This window comes from Nymphalis io, chromosome 1 (genome assembly GCF_905147045.1).
Source record: "Nymphalis io chromosome 1, ilAglIoxx1.1, whole genome shotgun sequence".
Lineage (NCBI taxonomy): Eukaryota > Metazoa > Arthropoda > Insecta > Lepidoptera > Nymphalidae > Nymphalis > Nymphalis io.
Window position 1 is genome coordinate 9,928,489 of NC_065888.1, and position 21,445 is coordinate 9,949,933.

General features: G+C 31.8%; 1 protein-coding gene across 2 annotated transcripts in view; it reads right to left on the reverse strand.

Annotated features, from left to right (window-relative positions):
* The window catches only part of LOC126770583 (solute carrier organic anion transporter family member 5A1), a 39,569-nt gene that overhangs the window by 8,056 nt on the left and 10,068 nt on the right, over window positions 1-21,445 (reverse strand). Inside the window, exons 2-9 of one of the 2 annotated variants that reach the window (XM_050490449.1) lie at window positions 16,435-16,471; window positions 9,712-9,843; window positions 4,742-4,903; window positions 4,523-4,658; window positions 4,228-4,444; window positions 3,948-4,150; window positions 2,540-2,681; window positions 35-142 (exon numbers count right to left, since the gene is read on the reverse strand). In XM_050490449.1, coding sequence (XP_050346406.1) covers window positions 35-142; window positions 2,540-2,681; window positions 3,948-4,150; window positions 4,228-4,444; window positions 4,523-4,658; window positions 4,742-4,903; window positions 9,712-9,782 — 1,039 coding nt within the window. In that variant the 5' untranslated portion in view covers window positions 9,783-9,843; window positions 16,435-16,471. The remainder of the gene's footprint in view (window positions 1-34; window positions 143-2,539; window positions 2,682-3,947; window positions 4,151-4,227; window positions 4,445-4,522; window positions 4,659-4,741; window positions 4,904-9,711; window positions 9,844-16,434; window positions 16,472-21,445) is intronic. The other variant, XM_050491239.1, reaches the window with a different exon arrangement.

Consider the following 21,445-nt stretch of genomic DNA (forward strand, 5'->3'; position numbering starts at 1 on the left):
CCAAGTAAATATTCGCTACATTCGCTAAACTCACCTATAGATATAATAGCACCAGAGAATGAATCCATATGAAACGAAAGTAAATATGCACCGAGTAGAAATCCAAGTACTGGACCGAAAGCAGCCATGCTGTACATACATCCTGTAAGAATATAGTTACATTTAATATACTATAAAATACATATAAGTTAATAATACTGTAAATTAAAAATGCACATTTATCTAATTTCAAATAAGTTTTTATTAGTGAAACTATAATTTATACGCGAAGATGTTACGTAATGTGTTAAGACATTGAGTAATTATTTTGATGATATAATTTAAGCGAGCTATTAATTTTTCTAATCTTCAAAAGTAGTTTTATCGTCGCAAATTTATTAAAGCCAATCTAACGTATCTACTCAATGACGGTGATGACAAGTAAAAGGCTGCATGCGGTAATAGTAACTCGTCTACCGATATTGCGGGCCGAAAGTAGGTCACTCTTGATCTGCGGTCCGCAAACGGTACGGATTTCGCGGTAACTTATTAGTTACGAGACTAATAATACGTATTTAATTTTGTATCGTACACACATTATATGTTTTATTCATACTTAGTGTTCGCCTAGTGCTCGATTTTCGAACGTAATCATTATTGAAAATATATCAAACATATTTTTGTCTGTTCTTATTTCCAATTTTTTTATTGGTAACACGAAACTTCGTGTATGGTTACCGTACAAAAAAAAAGAGAATCGGTTGACAGGCAGAGGTAAAAAGGAAACTAAACTGTTTTGTCTTTGCCTACATGTAGGTATAGATAACACACAACGCATTTAGAATTCTTAATGACAAAAAAATCACAACTTTTATACATGAAAACTTCAGTGGTCAATAAAGTAAAACATTTATAAGCATATTTGATTAACCAAATAATATGTAACCAGCTGTGTCAGTGGAACGTCAGAGAAAAGGAGCTTTACAAAGATTAACCTTGTTTAGATACTTCACTGGTGAAGCAATTTGTTTAAAATATATATATTAAGAAAAATTTTAGTAGTAATCTCATAATCCTAAGTTTCTAGACGAATATATAGTTCATATATAAATTTCATTTTACAAAATACGATTTTGTAATGAAAGCATATTTCTTCAACATCTTGATACGAAAAATGTGTTTTTAATGCTTTAAATTAATAACACGATAGCAAAAATAATAATTAATTCGGAATAATAACCAGTTCTAATGGTGACTATTGCGAAAATGGTGATTATCAAACACGGAAGTTTTATTTTGATTAAATTGTTTGGTACGAGTGGCAAGTCGGCTATGGATGGGTCAAGGGCGGAGCATCACGTAGGGCTTAGTTTTCGAGGTAAAGCGGGCTATTGCCAACTGTTTGAAATTTACCTTCTTTGAACATGCGATAATGATAAACCATTCGCTATTGGCAAAACAACTTTCATATGAATCGCTTTATAGACCGAATAAGTTGATTTTCGCGTGCATAGCGGATTAGCCGTAACATTTCGTTAAAAACACAATTTAAACAAAATAATAAGACAGAAATATTCTTAACATTCAAGTTTCTTTACTTCGCAGTACGAAGTTATTACATGTAAATCTAATCACCAGAATGTGTCGAAACTAAAACGACACAGTTACTGATACTGATCTTTGACATTTTCACGGCAAAATTGTACCGGTTTAAAAAATATATTGAATATTTTTTTTAAGAAATTCTTAAGGGTATAGTTTAATTTTACCAACTCAATCTTTATTTATTTTTATGTTATCATTATTTTTAATAAATAGTGCCTAACTAACCCTCTAACAATGTATAACTTACGCTGTCTGTACATATATTGTAAAATATATGTCTAGTTTTTTTTTGTATAATAATGTATTGCTTTTACTGACAGTAATTAGTTATGACTATTAAATAAATTAATAAATAACTGAATTGCTTTCGTAATAACATACCATTTTTAAAGAAATAAAAAGTTTTGAAAAAATACGATATCACGTGACAAAATTTATTTCGATTTTCTTATAATAAGAGGAGATAATCGTAAAAACAGTAAGTAGATACGAATATGTGCGGGAAAGAGGCTGTAGTGCATATTGTAGTCTATGTTGAAGAGTTCGTTGAACTGTGCCGTGTCTGCACAGTTTGGTTTATGAGTGCGGTTACGAGCAACGCGCCATTTGGTCGTCACAATAAAGACGTGTAATAGCAGAAAGGTCGATGGAGGACGTGTGACGTTTACACAAGCGATCCAGCTATTCAGAACTTTCATATTGAGATAGAAACTACAATAGTTAGTCTAGAACAGTCTTTATATACTGTTTTTGATATATACGAGCCTTCATGTAAAGAAAACGCGTGTCATTGCAAATAATAGTTACCTACACTTTTTGGCTTTATTACATTTTTATTAGCAAAAAATACTGGAATATAAAATTTAAATATTTTAGTTTTGATCGAAAATATCTTTCAAGTATTTCGAAGTCGCTTTCTCTTTTGATAAAAATACAGTTAATTTAAATAACTCACCAATATACATGCTAGACGATTCGGGTCGAACGTGATCGTCGACGTATGTAGTACCGAGAGTCAATAGAGGAGAACCGCCGCAACCCAGGAGTAGTTGCGCGACCACGAACACCATCACAGGCATAAATGTACTCGGTGAACTCTGTTGACAATTAGCTGATTATTTCTATCACACATAACGTAGTAAGAACCGAGATGGTCCAGTAGATAGCACATGTGAATCTTGACCGAAGATAACGGAGTCAAACGCGGGCAAGCATCAGTTTTCATAGGCTTTGTTTGTTATCAAAGTTAAACTACGACACCCAAGTACGATCGGTTGGTTGGGTTTATTTCAAACAATTGCAGTGGTCCACGTAGTTCTTATCAGAAGATCTTGAAGCCACGATCTTTAGCCAGGCGCTTTTTTAGTAAGGCAATTTGTGACAAATTCATCTCGTGATAAGGTGACGTGGTGTGACAGTGACGAGGTGAAGGATAATATACTGAGTTGTGGAACTTGTATGTGTTTTATAACATTGTGCCATACTGCCTACGCGTTGGAATAGCGTGAGCCCCAAACCCTCTCCTTAGAGAGCTTTTGGTTACCATATCAGAATTCTGACTTTAAAGTTGCCTCGGCTTTTTAACTGATAATGTTCTTCACATAGTATTCAATGAAGTTTATTATTTATACTACACACACGTTGTATTTAACAATTAAAATACAGAGTATAAATACAATTTATGAAATAACGGTTTAAATCGTATACTACTTTATAATCTCTGTAATCATTCAAAATTAAAATACATCTATAACTATTAATTGCTGTTTTTAGGTTTTTATAGGGTATTATTAGGGTTTCAATGCATAGATATATAGATTTATTTTAATTTATATATATACGCTTTCATTAAAACCTATATATCGTTAACAATTTTTAACATGGCTATTTATAGTAGAGCTAACTTCGTTGTTCGTGTTTGGATAAGTAATATTGAAATAGACTGCATTATAAATTCGCAAATAACAATTCACGTAAGTGATGAATCACGTAATCAGTCTGTTTTCGTATAATTTTAACTGAATAAATATATGAATAATGCAATCCCATTAAATTTGCTTTTGTTTCTAAATGACTGTCGTTAATATCGACTATTTGTTTATTATAAATTCGATATCCAGAAGTGTATTAATGCTGTGATATACGTTTTAAGCCATGTTGTATACGGGTTACGGATAATTTTGTCTACAGTTTCAAATTATAATAAATACTGATGCAATTAACAAAATTCATTGTGTACATCACAAACTTTCTGCTATTTAAAATGTAAATGTTTGAATAAAAAAATATTTTGCAGTGACTGAACGGGTAAATGTTAATTAAGACGTTATAATTATGTTTACTATATAAAAGAATGCACGTACTTTGATACAATTGTCCGGCCTCAGGTTGCTGGGTGGAAGGCCCTGTGAGAGCCGTCCAAGGCCTCCCATGTCTTGCTCCAGAGCCCGAGGCAACCGACAAATGTTATCATCGGATTTATTGTTAGCCATCATTTCGCTATTCGCTTCCGCGATAAAATGCGGCACAACAAACACCAAAGAACCGATACCCATTATAACGGCACCTAAAACGTTAAATTACATAAACATCCTTTTAATATATCATGGAGACTGGATCTATAAAAATCGTAATAATTCTTACCGACTGCTATCCAGACGGGAATATGTCTCCTACTCCCGAGATAGGAGACGAAGATGACGGTGATAACGTTGCCGATCTCGTAGCTGCTCGCTATGAGCCCCGAGAGGCTGGATGGTATTTCAAAGCGTTTTTCGATTGTTGTGATCACAGAATTAATATAACCCGAACTTAGTGCTTGCTGCAGCGTCACTAGGAACGAGAGGAAAAACACGAACACCTAAAAAAATAGCAAGTATTTAGTCCGAGGGCGTGCTTGAGCGAAAGTAAAAAGTTACGGAAATGGTTATAGTCTTACTTTAATACTAGAAAACTTCTGAATAAAAAGCGGTCTCCACGACAGGATTCCGCAGTCTCTTATGTCATGAGGAATGTCTAATATTTCTGGAAACAATTGATGCGGTTTCTCCTTTTCTTTCTCCCGTTCCCGATCTCTGAAAATAAATGTACAATAACCAAATTTGTTTCATATTTTAACAATAAACAAAATGGTAATTAAAATTGGTTTTTATATTACCTGTCGCATATACCAGCTGAAGGATTTCTGCTGTGACACTTGGTGGATTCTCGGAGCGAGTGCGCAGGGTGCGGCGGCGCGCTCGGCCCTGCAACATCGCCGGCCTCCGCGCATCCGGACTCCGCGTACAGTCCTGTCATCGCGTACATTGACTCTTGTCTCCTGAGACAACGAATAATTATAATTAATATCCAAAGTCGTTTAATACCTGACTATACTAATTAAAAATAAACAAAAAATATATTAATGTTCTCCACATTATTATTTGTGACTTCGTAGGGAGAATTTTTAAAATACATAATTATACTTAAACCAATTTTGTAATCTAATCATGATTGCAAAACACAATGTACTTGTAATTTTTTCCTGTTCTTTTATATACTTTTAAAAAAAGGCGATTATTGCGAATTCTTTAAACATTCTGATTCAAATTCCAAGTTTTAATAACAAGTTATTGTTATTGACGGAAAATGCTTCAAATTTTTACTTATTTTAATAAGAATAAGAGCCTTATATTCAGCTATAATTACCGTGAATTTTATTCAATATGAATTTTAATAAAATAATTGTAGTTTAAAAGATAAAACTAAATATTTAAAAGAAGATTCCGTAAATGTGTTTTCAGAGTAACAAAAAATAATTGAACTCATGTCATTATAACCGTGATAAAATAGAACAATAACATTACTCGGCCAGTATACGTTGATAAATAAACATAGCGCTACCTTTCAACCAGTAAGCGACGCTCAGCTGTTACATCCGACATATTGTGGGCGCGAATAACAAAAAAAACAAAAGAAAACCGCAACGTTTAAACCTCAATATGTTAAATACGGTGAAATTTTGAGACGACCGCAATGACGTTCACTGGACAACATCGAACTAAGGCAATTTCACATTTTCGTGACTCATCTTAATAAAAGTATATTTCCTTTTTGGTGTTACATATGTTGCTCTGTTAGAAGGTACGAAGATGACTGAACCCAAAGCTTTGTTTGATACCACGTTAGAGCTATACATGCGAATGTGGGCCAGATGTCGCAAACTGAGCAATATCTGATAATAGCGTGTCAGTGTTATCTGTAACAAGATCAGCGGATGTGAGCAATGTTTATTAATCAAAAATTCACAAGTTTATCAATTTACTCTAATATCCTTTATGAATATTATTAATACACGATGCGGCGTGGTGCGATAAGGGTAATTGGTTCGCCTTTGTCATTTAATAGCATTTTGTGGTCGATCGGTTATCATACTAAATATACCTACTATAAAAACGAAACAAAAAGATTATTTTGTTAGTATGATTCATCATATTTTCTTCCCTTTAGATTGCAAAACATACATTCTGTTTATACATTGTAAATTTCATGAACGAAAATTCCAACAACGTCGTCGACGAGCGCTTTCGTGGTGCAAGTTCGCATAACTGTAGCAGATGGGTTAATTAAAACTTTATATGGGGAATTGTAGATCTCCGAATTTGCTCCAGCTATGATTAAACAGTATAATAAATACATAGTATTTTTATGTTAGAAACAAATGGAAAAACGAATTTATGATCCTAAAAAATTAAAAATAAATAAATACTGCGCAGTGGGTGCGGCAAGTTGTATTATAGCTGGCTGGTTGCGGTATGGACGTTTGACGTAGGATTATTATGATTGATTGAAACATTTGAGTTTGATTGAGTAATACTTATATTTTAAAGAAAATAAGAGTCGGCGTGGTTTAACAAACCAACCAATTACTAATCGATTGGAATAATATCTAACATTTTTTTTCTTTAATTAAAATGATGTCATCCATGTCTATTAAATACTAATTGTATTTTGTTTCAATGAACTTATGAAATCTATGATAATCCATTAAGTTTGTTTTAGAAATATATATTTAATACATGAAGAGAAAACTGTGTACAGTAAGTAAGTAACTCGGTAACAGCCTGTGAATATCCCACAGCTGGGCTAAGGCCTCTTCTCCTTTTTTTATTATACTAACCCTTTTATATTTCGCGCGCGGAGGATTGTGAGATTTAGCATCGTGAAAGTTTCACGGTTTAGGAGTAAATAAAACTAAAATGTATATATAATAAATAACACGTGCTACAAATATGTTACATTAAATATAACATATTTTTTTAAATGAGACATGGATAAGACTAAGATAATAGATAATCTATTTATAGTAGCAAGGAAATGTGGTAGAATTTTGACCAATAGCGACCCGTATTTTAATTAAAATAGAATAGAATATGCTTTATTGCACACCCAAATAGTAACAGAAACTTCAGTTTTAAGACCAAAAAAAAAAACAATGGCCATGTTTTATGCAAATAAACAAGTATTTACAAAAGGTGGTTTATTGCTAAGAGGGCGATAAGCTGTGAATGCCTTCAGGTTCCGCACAGGGGTCACTTTATATGAAATTTATAATTTTTAATTTTTATTAGATCTCGAGACACTCATTAAAAGGCTGTTGAACCACCTATGCGTGTTTCCATATATAAAAACATTACGAAACAGTTTAGTATATGATATAAATAATAATTTAAGGCATTCCATAAAGTTTAAGTTGAATCAAACTATCTTCGAACTATTTTTATGCTATAGATAAATAATTTTGTAAGTAGATCAATATTCACATGAACTAACATTATCGTACTACCATTTTCTATATTAAACAAATATTTAGTTATGCGACATAAAACATATGTATGATAAAAATTTTCGACAAATATTTAAATAAGAATTTTTTAGTAATTAATAAAATAATTCGAATTTTACGTAAATTTCATAAACGGGCCTTGTAAATTGTTCGTCCACATTTTATCATATCGTATAGTCTTTTTATTTACTATTTAATTCTATCTACTGTAAAAAAAATATATTTTTTTTACAATTTATAAATTCGACATTTACTTTAGAAATAATTGTCGTTGTCTTTTCTTTTAAATATGAACTCTCATATTTAAGATGACGTCACATTACATTCACTGTAATGAAGGATAATGAACGGTATATTCTATGTGGCATTTTATATAGCTGTAGTTGATTAATTTTTTATCTTATATATTATATCTTTTATACTATATATGATCATCTGATCAATGTTACTGCTGTCGCTATATACTTCAAATAGTATAAGTATATAATTGATTTCTACTACTGTTTTAAAATTATGCAATTTTTTTTTATTATTTATTATAGGTAGCCTGACTGCCAAATGAACAACCTGATGGTAAGTAGTCGCCACTCATAGACATCTGAGTTCACACTGGCTCACCCTTCAAACCGGAACAGGACTAAGTTGCTGATTGGTGGTAGAATATGTGATGACTGGGCGGTACCCACCCAGACTTGCTTGCTCAAAGGCTTGGCCCCTTAAATTACTTACAAATAACAAGATCAGTAGTATGTAAACTTCGATATATAATTTAAAAAGACTTTATTACTAACACGCAAACATTAATGTTACAATGCAATGCAATGCAATGAACCCGATCGAAATAAAACCCGTCAAAATATTTATTAAAGATCTTTTAAAAAGACGTAGGCGTAATGAAACCTATATGTTTACATGATATATTCGCTATTGTCTGTACGTATGAATCGTATCACGATACAAACAATGACGCAAGGAAAAGAAACTTTACCTTATCGTTAATACTATTAGGAAATCTGTGAAACTAGAATTGAAATGCGGATGTTAAACGATTATGGTCGGCCGTTTAATGTTTATATTATTAATTATTCTTCATAAATTATTATTAAACACCATCGTCTTTATCTATATATTTTGTTTAAGAAGATTAGTTAAACAATGCTGTTTTCTTCTTTCGAATGTCAAAGCATTATTATCTCTATTATCTCTTATTACTTTATTATTACGGTATTATCTCTAAAAATCTTATATTAACATTGTTTGTAATTATTGTTAGTTATTTTTATTTTTTTGCTAATTGTTTGAATGTTAAATAATTAATAAGCGTGTTATATTGCAGTCTGTAGTATTTATTAAATAGAGTATTGTTAAAAAAAATGTTATTGGAGGCTAACGTAACTATTAATGCTGTATATACCTATTAAGTGTTTGAAATTGTATCTGTCATTTTATCGTATTCTTGTTTTAAGTGCCATATTTCAAATACTGTGGTGTATCGATTAAATAAATAAATAAATAAATAAAGCAGTAGCGTCAGAGACAAAAAAAGACTTTGTTTTATTAATCAACCGCTAAACAAATTCTATGTGTATGTGTTTATTTATTAACGATGCCAATATAATTAATAATAATAAATCAATAAAAAATCACGATTACGAAAGTGTTTACGTTACTAACGATATAAACAATGAGAATATTGTTACAACAAAAAGTTTTCTCATAGTATTATGTGTTAAACGTAGTTAATATTTAACGTAGGTATTTTTATATGCACAATGTTAAAAACGCGGTCATTGAACTTTGTATAAAGAAATGTACATATGTGGATAAAAAACTACTATGGTAACGTTATTTATGAATTTTATGGTTCCAATAAAATAAAGACTGTTTTCATTTATATATATGGTATGGTAATATGATTTACTTTAGTCTTTATAAAATCACCCGGATTCGGAATGTGGATTCTTGAAACTTGAACAAGAAACGATAAAAAAACTCATTTGTTACAAATTACAATTTAATGTATCGGTCTAATATTAAAATCTCGTATAAAATAATGTGCTTGGTCTATAAATGACTTTTTAAATTAAACATTACATTGTAATCTGTAATGGCTTATATGAAAAAATTAAATAATGTAAGGTCGTCAAATTAAATTCATTTTATATATAAGATTAGTGTTTTACTGGTAAAAAGAAGGTATCTTTATTTTCGTCACCACGGATAGAACTCTGTCGAAAAAAACAGCGGTTCCAACCCGATCTAATACATAAATTAGATAATATGAATCCAGTTTGATATTGTACCTGTGTCCTTTCCTGTGTTGCGGTGCGGCGTTCGCTCCGCCCGCGCTCTGATGTTTTTCGCCCTCTGTCATTTTCGTGGAGCACTGCGAGCCTCACCGCACGCCCATACCAGTCACCGTAATACTTATCCACCTGAGTAAATAGAATTTCATGTTAATGAACTTTTATCAGTCATCTCAAAGATAAAAGCTATCATATCAAATAAATCAGAAAAAAAAATTCTTTGTGACAGACTAACTAAGACAAGGGTAAGGATTTTATTCCGTAGCCAATGAGATATACACTAAGAGATAGATACACTGAGATAAGCGCTCGCTATCAGATCTGCTCATCTCATCAGCTCACTCGTTCGTTGCTAATGCATCGCACAACACTCCCTACGTATTTATTCACGCGTTTATGACATTGATGCGCGAAAACGAAAGAAAACAAACATACAAACAAAAAAAAAACTCAAACTATAATATTAGTATGATATCTGATTTATCTTTTCATAAAGCAAGCACTGTAAAGTTAGAAAGTACTATCGTAGAACTCGTTCGAGTAAATTTGATTATCGACTGACTGAATCGAATTTGATCGCACAATGAAAAGCTAATTGGGCATATGTTTTCAGAATTATTAATAGACTTCAATGGATGTCGTCCGATCGCTAGTAGCAATTCTTTTAAATCCGCCATGTCCATCCGTATAGTTCAAACCATTACTATATTTTTAATCTAATATTTCACTTATTTAGATGAGGGTTTCATTAATCATTTTTTATTTGAATATATCAATTTAAAAATTACTCATGACGCTTTTCATATTTCTCTAAACATATATATATAAAGCTCCAAAATAAATGGTGTATTTATGAAGGTACTCTAAAGAAAATCGAAAAGCTATGAAACCAAAAATTTTTCGACTGCATTTTTACGATACGTAATTTACCACATACTACCGAACTATAGTTACATATAACTATTACATGAAAAGACTGTGGAATCCTGTCGTCTTTAATTTATAGCTTCCCTTAGTTTATTTTAAACGAATACATACAAAATGGATTGATATTTCTTTTTAAACACGTGTAGTTTATTTTTGTTTTTAACAACATTATTTTAGAAATAAATATTTTCATACCGGCCGTTTGCTTTGCATATCATTGGTCACACCGGGGGTTCGAAGGCTATAAATGACAAAACACATTCCCGTCTCCATAAGCGGCCCTCCAGTGAAGATCTAAATATATTTGTCTTATAGATAACTATACCACATTGTCTTTTGTCATATTATATATCAATTATAGGATTTTAATTTTGTAAATCTTTTTTTTTTTGTTTTTTTTATATTTATTTAAGTAAAAAATTAGTTACAGCGGGAAAAAATATTTGTATATTAATCAGCAAAAGTTGTTTTTAATGATTTTTTACCGTTAAGATAACTTAGAAGTTTAATTGTTGCAAAGTAATCGCTGTTTTCATAGTAATAATTAGTAAGTAGTAAGAATCCGCGTCTACGTGAGCACACGTGTTTTATTGTGATCCAATTTTTTGTGTCCTTTAGTTTCTATCATATAAACCTTATTTACGTATTAATAACGTCTTATAGTACTAAAGAAAGTTTCACCTACTCACCTCCTAAAGTCACGCCTGAATAAGGGTAATTTTCCATAAAACATATTTTTTTAGTTAATTATGTAGCATAAAGAACAACGCACTCGCTTAAATTTGCTCGGTTAAAAGTACAAGTGACTCATGACTGTGCGATTTTATATAATATAATCTAAGATAGATTATTTATATAAAATAATATATTGCGAAGCATCAGATCTTTTAAAATATTGATTAATTTACAGTTCACTGATATATGTCAAGGACTTGAGTTTTTTATAAAGACGAGTCACCTTTCCCCTGTCGCATGAACGACTCCAATAGGTCAAGAAGTCTGAAGTCTGAAATATAGGTTAAATATTTAAAAAAAAAAAACTAAAAGTAAGAGTGATATTTTTTTAAACACGTAATTAGAGCGTCGGTTGATCTCATGCGAATAACGGAATCATAAAAACAATAGGATTATATCTCACGGTTAACGTGAGAGGCACTTATATTTTTCAAACCGTGAAGTAAACATACCGGTTCGCGTGAATACAGTAATGGTGATCGTATTTATTATTATGACGATAACGCTAAAATGCTTACTCATTAATGTTACCTTAGGTCATTTTTTTTAATAAAGCATTATTTTTATTTGAATAAAAATACTTTCGTGGACTAATAGCCAACTGAAAAGCCTGCTGATCTAAAGATCCTGGGTTTTATTAGGATATCTAGGATATAAGACAGTTAGCAGTGTTATAATCAAAGCCGATGATCCGGTGACTTTTTCTCCCGGTCGAGTCCAATAGCCGAATGCAGTAATTAAATGCACCTGTATTTGCGTACACAATTGTGCACTTCAAGGAACAATATTTATCAATAGGATTTGAAGAATTAACAAAAATAATAATTTATATCATAGACTTTTGAATGCGACGTTCGCAATGCAATATGTAATTGGCGTCGTTTTTCACACTTTTTAACCCATCGACGTACTGGTAAGTGTGTCGTGTGATCAGGAAAGTTAGAAGACACGATAACGGGATCTAATGGTGCGATCAACATAAGCTATTCATACAGCTGCTGTTAATGGAATACCAAGTTGTATTAGATGACAGTGACTCATACTCATAGAAACGACAGCGAAATGTAACGTATAAATAGAAATGATCTTATACGGTCTAGAATTTAGATATATAATCTTTACATTTATCGAATATATTTTTTAAATTAAGAAGCCGAGTAAATGGATCTGATAGTTATTATTGGGCAACATCGTCATAGATGTTGATACTGCAAGTCATCCTTAGAACGTCAATGTGACGGTAACCTCGAGATCTAAGATGTGACATTTCTTGTGCCTGTAATTATACTGGCTCACTTATCCTTTAATCCGGAATGTAACTATATACAGAGCACAAACAAAGCCCTACCACCTGTAATAGTTACCACAAAATAGACTAATAACGCTGTGCTTGGTCAAATAACAATTTGACATAAAATTTTACCTGCACTGTTATGTAATAACTTTGCGGAGTAGAGCAAATGCCAAAAATTTCAAATAGACGAAAATAGAGAAGAGCAGCTTGCATAGTTGACGACAAAAATGAAGATTGTTAGATTTTTATGAGTGACGTATTAAAATTATTCTTTTACATATTACAACTTTGATATAGTGATTATAAATATAAAATAAATTTACACAATTTCAGTATATAAAATAATATCGAGGCGAGGACGGCATTGGTAATTCAAATCTATATATGCGTGTCAGTAATTCTCCTTTCTACGACCGACCTTTTATCTACTAATCGTAAGTAGTCAATATTAGGTAGTTTTATGTGAAGCGGGTGTGCGTTCAAGGTTATTATTGTGGCTATATTACGTGTCACGGTCGATACAATAGCTCAAACCTCTGAGGCTTCGAGTTATACGAAGGTTGTTACGTTTTGATTGGATATCTCCGTATTAAGTGAATTTATGTATCCATATTAGATTTACACTTCGTTTTTTTTTACTGACAAAAAGCAAATTTCCATTATAAAAACCAGCCTTATTTTTGAAACATATAAACACGTAAGTTTGTTTTCGTCGAATTCACGAATCTTTTGCTCACAATTTTAGCAAAAATAAAGTGTAAGCTATAAATAACTTCGTATTATATGAATGAAAAAAACTATTGGTAATGTGATCGTCGACTCTCGGTACAGGACGCTTGTTTTGAAGTATAACAATGATACTATTTATAGCAACACCACTTGCTCTAACTATGCAGTCACTCTTGCTTCTTAGATTTAAATTCAATAATTCTTTTATGACACATAATATTAGGGTATGATTTCTTTAAACTTAATACATACTGTAAATAGGTCCTTCAGAGCGTTCGTTGGTTGAGAGACCGCAGCTGCTACTTGTTAAATGTGAAAAGGTAGAAATATGCCAAATGCGTGTGGTTCACGTACCTTCGTATTGAATTGTAATTTACATTAATATTAAGAAATCAATATATAATCGCCCAACCGCTGTCCTTGGCAAATAATTTGCCTAAAATGTCGATAGAACTGGCTCGATGTGTTTAAAACTACGTATGCATGTCCTGTTGCAATGCAGACGGATCGACGAAACTCATCGACAGCGAGACCGGTTTCGAGAGGAAAATGACTCAGCCGGCGATCGCGTCCAAATTATTCCTATACGGTACTGTTTTGATGTCTTTTTTTTCCATACTTAATATCTTTACAAACAGGTTTCAATCTGTATGTTCTGACTAATCTGGAAAAATACTGAAGCGCTAGCTATTTGTCCCGATTTCGCACATGCCAGCTGCATCGCAATATCAAGCCAAGCTGGTTTCACGCTCGTCCTGTGCTAATATAGTTCACTGCACGCCCCACGCCTTTATTTCATGCGTGGATAACCTGAGCGTTAACTATTAACGTTATTAAGACGCTTGAAATTCATATTTTATTTATTTTTGAAAATAATATATACTGTGTCAAACAAATTTAATTTAAAAAATAGACATTAGGTTATTGTGACTTTAACTGACAAATTTTACATACAAAGTTTTCGAGCATTGATAGCTTTCGCTAAGAAAGCACCTAACCTATATAATTCCTCTAAGACTACGTTGAAATAATACGTTATATCTCGAAAAACATGAAACAAATAAACATACTATAAAGTATGAAAGTTTAATCAATCGGATTAATGGTTCTTGAGTTAATCCGGAAAAACAAAAAACTACCCTCTTTTATGATATTAGTATAATAAATACATCAATCGCTAAAAAAGTTTAAAATGTTGAGACGAGTCATCACGATTCTGGTTTATTTATTTGTTTTTAGTTAGAAAGGATTTTAGTTGCGTCAAGGGAGCACGGATTATTTTGACCGTCGGAGCGACACGGTAGCTTGCGCAAGCGGTCCCGTGGCGTTCCTCGTTAAAACGGTAAGGGTGTCGCTGGTTTTTTAGTAGGTATTCCGAAGTTCGGAGCCCACTCGGCGCCTTGGATACCGGCGAGCCCCACATAACCCCCACTGTGGGGTAAACGCGTTATGCGTTTTACCAGCGTTATAAGAAAAATGCACAGATTTTTTTGAGAATGTCAAGTAACACGTAGCATAGAATTAAAAAAAGGGGATTGATTTGTACGGTAAACATTTGTATGAATATATTAAGAAATGCATAGTAACAGCCTGTTAATGTCTACTGCTAGGCTAACGCCTCCTCTCCCTTTTGAGGAGAAGGTTTGGAGCTTATTCCACCACGCTGCTCCAATGCGGGTTGGAAGAATACACATGTGGCATAATTTCAATGAAATTAGACACATGCAGGTTTCCTCACGATGTTTTCATTCACCGTCAAGCAAGAGATGAATTATAATCACAAATTAAGCACATGAAAATTCAGTGGTGCTTGCCCGGGTTTGAACCCACGATCGTCGGTTAAGATTCACGTGTTCTAACCACTAGGCCATCTCGGCTTGAAATGCATGCCTCTAAGTAACATTGTTTGGATATTTCGTTATACAATGTCTCTGTTTTATGTTTTATACGTGTTTATCAGCCTCAATACACATATTATGTGTATTTGATTTTCATTTCACATATATCATTCCTTCATTCATTCGTCAAGTATGAAAAAAATCTAACATGAAATTAATTTTAAGCTCTTTTATGATACGATGTTATTATGTAAAGAATTTTCAGAATTAGTCCATTATTTTCAAAGACGCATTGCGTCAGTGGCGTGGGGATTTTAATGAAAGTTGTGCTTGGATTATATTGATTGAAACAAGACCATTAATCTTTAGTGAAGAATGGTTTTTGGTTTAGAAAAAGGAACTCATTTTGAAAACAGTTTTGTTAACTTAGCTATGTATTATTTTCTAAGAGTATAAAGTTACTATTAATTTGTATGTATTAAAAGTGAGGTAAACAGAAAGTATTTATCCTTGCGGGTAACTAACGGCCTTCCTTATAAACGTTATTTAGCAGGTGATTAGTTACAATCAGTTTTATCTTCTTTCGCATTTCAAATCATTAATAAGAGAAAGAGCGAAATCAGTATTAAGCTGAACAGTAGCTAAGCAACGTTTACAAGTAAGGGCTAATAAATAAAATTATGATAAAAACTATACTAAATAATAAAAAAGGAGCAACAGTGCAACATTTACAGGCTTACTTTTATAGACTAACGAAGAATTTTACCAGGTCAACGGTAAGCGATAAAACACATACCTTTATGTACATATAATAGCTAGTTGATACTGCTAAAAATATAAACATTTAAGCATTGTTTTCCTCATAAGACATGTGTTAATGACGAATATTTACCAAGGAAAATATTATTTTATTCATCAGGGAAGACCGCAGTTTAGTTGAAATACAATGTATAGAAACAAACATGATCCAAATACTAAAACAATGTTAAAAATATGTTTTCTAGTATTTATCAAGCTATTGTAATAATTCGACGAATTTATAATTTAGTTTAGATGTAAAAATAACGTAAAATGTAAAAATATATCGGATATATTGTTCGTTTGTTGCGTACGTATTAATAAAAAATTATTATTTAATTTTTTAACCAAGTTTATTGTAATCAAATAAGTTTTAACTGAGGTCATAATAAAAAGTACCTTCAACACGTGTGTATCATTCCAGACGTATGAAGATCTGAAACAAGTAAATGAAGTTAAAAAAAACCATTTTAATAAACTTTTATTATACTCATGCACAAAAACTAATGTAAATTTTAGTATTATATTGTATTGTCATCAATACCAAAAAGTAAGTAAGCTTGTGGTCACAAGCTTAAGCTAAATCGCTTCGAATTGTTTTGAAATTCAGTTATCCCACGTTTAAGTCAGTTTTGGACTTATTAGCAAATGAACTTAAATAATAGCGTTTCAAAATTTACGAGGTCGATTTTATTCATGTTGTCTCACTGATGATGATGATGATGATGATGTCTCACTGAAATCAGTCAGTACATAAGCGATATTATATTTAATTTTTAAATCAAATCTTCAAGCTTACATTTGATTTTGTCATACTGCATTTCCGTGAAAGTCTATTTATTTAACGATAAAAAAATCAGACATTTTTGAAATGAATTTAAATAAAAATTTAATAAAAATTCAAGTATTTGAAGACACGCTTAATAAATTTAATTTCTCACATTTCCTCGTCATCTTGTAAAGTGCAAACTGTCATTAAGCCTTTTGGCTGTCGCGGGAATTTGAGAAAACTTGTATTGTTTATTCGAAATTCACTTATTTTTTTATATATTTTTGTACTAAATTTAGGGCTTATATTATTTTCAACCCCTTTTATTAAAATACCTAAAAAGTTACGAGTATTTCGGATATTTATTCAATGGTATTGTATTAATGCATAGATTGTTTGCGAATTAAGATAGCAGTAAATACATAGGCAGTACCTTCGTCAACAATATTTTGATATTTAATATTTTAACGTTTGTAATCAAACGGAAGTACCGGCATTGAAGCAAATTGTTCCAATATACAATGGTATATATTCGTTTGATGATATCCAGTATAACGAGAACATTTCAATTGCTTTCAATAGGAAACCCTACAGCGCCTCTTCAGTTATCAAAATGAATAAATATTACTGAAGTAGGGTAAACAATGACGAAAAGCAATTTTGGGGAGATAAGAACTGGGTGTAGCGTGGCCATTCAAGATAATTTTGGGTTGGGTTTTGAAACACTATTGTATCGTAAAAATTAAAATATTTAGTGTACTATTTAAAATACAATAGTAATCAGGTTATAAAACGAGTATTGTTACGAAAAAACGATTTTATGATACTAACTTGAAAATAAGTTCGCGTGATAAGAATACTTGATATCGAACCATTCGTTTTAAATTGCACGAATTACTTGGTCATTTAATGATTGTTTTTTTAAAGAACGATGCATTGGGCATTTTACTAAAGTATGAGCTATATGGGAGTCTCTTCGTTTAAAAAACGTGATAAATAACAGACATTCTCTTTTGTATGTGACTGATATGATTGGTTATAAAAATAAAAGTAATAAAACAAAAAACGAGTTTGCCAAAAGCAGGTTTTATTTACACAGTTGCGCAAAAGCTCAACTTTGTCATTAGGCTAATTGCGTCAAAATTAGATATATACATATCAATAAATAAGAAGCAGGAAAAAGTAAATAATCTTATTATAGGTATTTAATTAAGCTTAGAAACCGAGTCATTTATAATTTGTATGCAATGGTTGTCTCATGGGTTTGACATTCACCTTCTATACTTGTTGCATGCACGCATTGTTTTGCATAGTTTTATTTTTAACTGGAACTGGGCATGTCAGTTTTTTATAAAACGCTAGACTTACTTTGCTTAATTAAACTTTTATACCTTTATAAAATGTTTTCGTAAATAACAGTTTTACAAGCATTCATTTAACTTGCAATGTTTGGTTTGTTTCAAGTCAAATTTTGCAAGCTGAGTCAGAACCACTTCTACTTATAAGATTAATATAGACTAGATAATGCCCTTTATCCGTTGCAAAGAATCTTAACATTTTCTTGTAAACAATTGACGGATCCGCTGTGCGCACCACCTATTGAACGTTGATGGTATTTCACCAGATCCTTTCGCAAAAATGCCAACAAACATACGCATAAAATTTTAATTAAATCGGAAGAACGAGGCCGCAACACGAACAATTTGAACATTGCTAAATGTTACATTGCCTGATTATTTTTGATTGATTGCCTTATTAGAATATAGCATTTCGTTTATACTATTGTCATTTATGTATCTATAATCTAGAATGACGATTCTTGTTTCAAATATTTATAGTGAGACATATATTTGTTAGAGTAGTGAGTCATTGTTACTACGCCATAACTTTCTCCCCACAGGAATTCCCCGTGATTTCACCATTCAAATTGCATTTTTGAAACTACTAAGTTATTTAATTACGATTTAGTTAATAGTTAATTACGGTATATACTCGAATAATATTGTTCACACACGGCCATCTGATCCCAAAATAAGTACAGCTTGTACTATGGAAACCAGACAACGGATATACTACATATACTATTTTTCTTTTGTAAATACATATTTATATAGATAATTACACGCAGACAAACAGACATGTTCATGTTCTGTCCTGGGTGGGAATCGAACCCACAACCTTCGGCGTGAAAGGCAAGTATTTACCAACCACGTCAACCGGCCCGTCATAAATAAAAAAGCGGAACGAATTTTATTTGTCAACTAATTTTGGGAACCGACTATTAAAATAGCTTCTCGATATAGTTCTGCGTATGTTTCGCATTAACTTTCAAATCGTGTGTATTAATTTGTGGAATCACAACTAGTGCATGATACCGATACATCATATAGAACGTGTGAATAGTATGCATTATATATGAGCGCGAAACATATATATATATAGTGTTGCAAAGTGCAACGCAATCTATGTTAGGCGGGAACCTAGACAAGCTGTCGAGGTGAGCGACCGTCCGCGGGTCATCGTCGCGTACCCACCCGCACTGATTCATCTTGCAATTGCAACACTTACCTACAATTATCGTAACGCATTTAAATATTTCATTTGCCTATGATCGAATTAAAAATTAAATTAAAATGTGTATTAAAGCTGAGTGAATCCCTATTTTTATTTTAAGTTAAATTGCTCCAAACTTTAGCTTTCTAAATGCATTTCGAAAAATTCACGATTTGTATACATATATACATATATTTTAATTGGATCTTATACCGCCAAATTAATATTATAAATTGAATAGAACATTGATTTGAATTTTAGACATTTAAATCTATATAACATGCAAAGTGACAATATAATAACAGCTCTTAAACCAAATACATAATATAACAAAACAAAGATCAATAAGAAAATATTGGCGTCCAATCTGTTTATTTCTGTCATATCAGTTTCACATTTTAAGCAAATTATAGAATTGTTCTAATTATATCAGTAGAAATTTATATTGGCAATTGCATTTATTATCTGTTATATATTGTCAAATAAACGAAACTTTCAACGATGCTAGCTTGGAAACGTTGATTAAGTCGATAGCGAGGACTTCTACTAATCTCGTATAAAGTGGATAAACGTTTAGATTTCAATTATGATAGGTCGACCGATTTGTCTCCATTGGTCCGTTATTCGTGAGGTTATTTGAAAACAAATGGATTAGGGAGTTGAAGTATTCAAGATCTTATGTTCATTCTACTATATAAGGACGGCACGTGTTTTATTGAGAGGCTACGCATCATATTATATACAACATATTTTATTAGATTATATTATAATAAATTGTATGAGCGGAATTCTTTCGCTTGTACAGAATGAGTCAAAACTCAATACGAACTGATCATAAAGTGTCTGCTGTTAGTTTTTGTGCTACGCGATCCTTTTTTTAATATTAGACATATTTAAACTGATGCGATTCTCGTATGTCTCGCTTTTGTACTTTTGGTCACTGACATTGTCCGCGTGGGGTATAGCGATTTACGGGGTTCAATTACACTCGTGTGCCGAATTATTTTCTTGTGCACATGCAAACACACACATAAATTCATGATCACAGTCTGGTGTTTCTCGCAACATGTCTCGAAGCTTGTTACAATGTTGGTTCTTAATCTGAGTATTAGATATTGATAGTACATTGATCTGTTAAGAAATCTATTACAAATTTATATATTCTACGTTAAGGACAATTGGGACGAGTCGAGGCCTATTCCGATGCAAATTCGGGCCACCATCTGCGCAATACGATATGAGGTCATCGGCTTGTGCACTGAACTGATAGCTGTCTCCAATTGACCTCTATTAGTCACGAAATACATATCTATACGTGGCATGTTACATCATATAAAACAATAAATAACATATATATTACACGAATCATTTATAAAACGTGTTAAACATAAGATATAATTTTGTCGTAAGTTATCTACAGACGAAACGTTTCTAACAGCCATAAACACTTTGTTATGGTAAGCAGTTACGTAGTAGTCGACGTATTTTTATTTTTAAGTGATAACTGCGTATTCCTATTGACGTTTTAAATATTTCTTTGTTCGCTCTTACTCATTCTTAAATGGTTCGTTGGCGATATTGTAATATGCACCTTATATGCAGGTGTTTAATTTTATATTGCAAACGATCGATACACTATTGTTCATTATAGAAAGTGCAGTGTGACCTCAGATCACGACTAGAATTCATATTATGCTCGTAATTTCAAAGGACTTTTTCCTTTGAAGTACTTGAGTTCTTTATTTCAATTGCTTGATGAAAAACATTTTGTAAATAATGACAAAAATACGTATTTGCTTGTTTATTATACATGTCGCTAATATGCCAATATATAAAACCTTACATTTGCTAAATGTCAATGAAGTAGATATATCCATATTAGTATGATTGTGACCGGTTTTTTATTACGGAAATCAATATAAAGCTTTTTAAGACTCATTTATTGAGGATTAAGATTGCGTATGGTGTTAAATTAAATAAAATATATTTAAATAAAATAAAACTAAAACGTACTAATTTAAAAAACATAAGACCGCCGTTGGATCGAAATGCGAGTTCAAACTAGAAGTAAAAAATGAAGTGTAACGA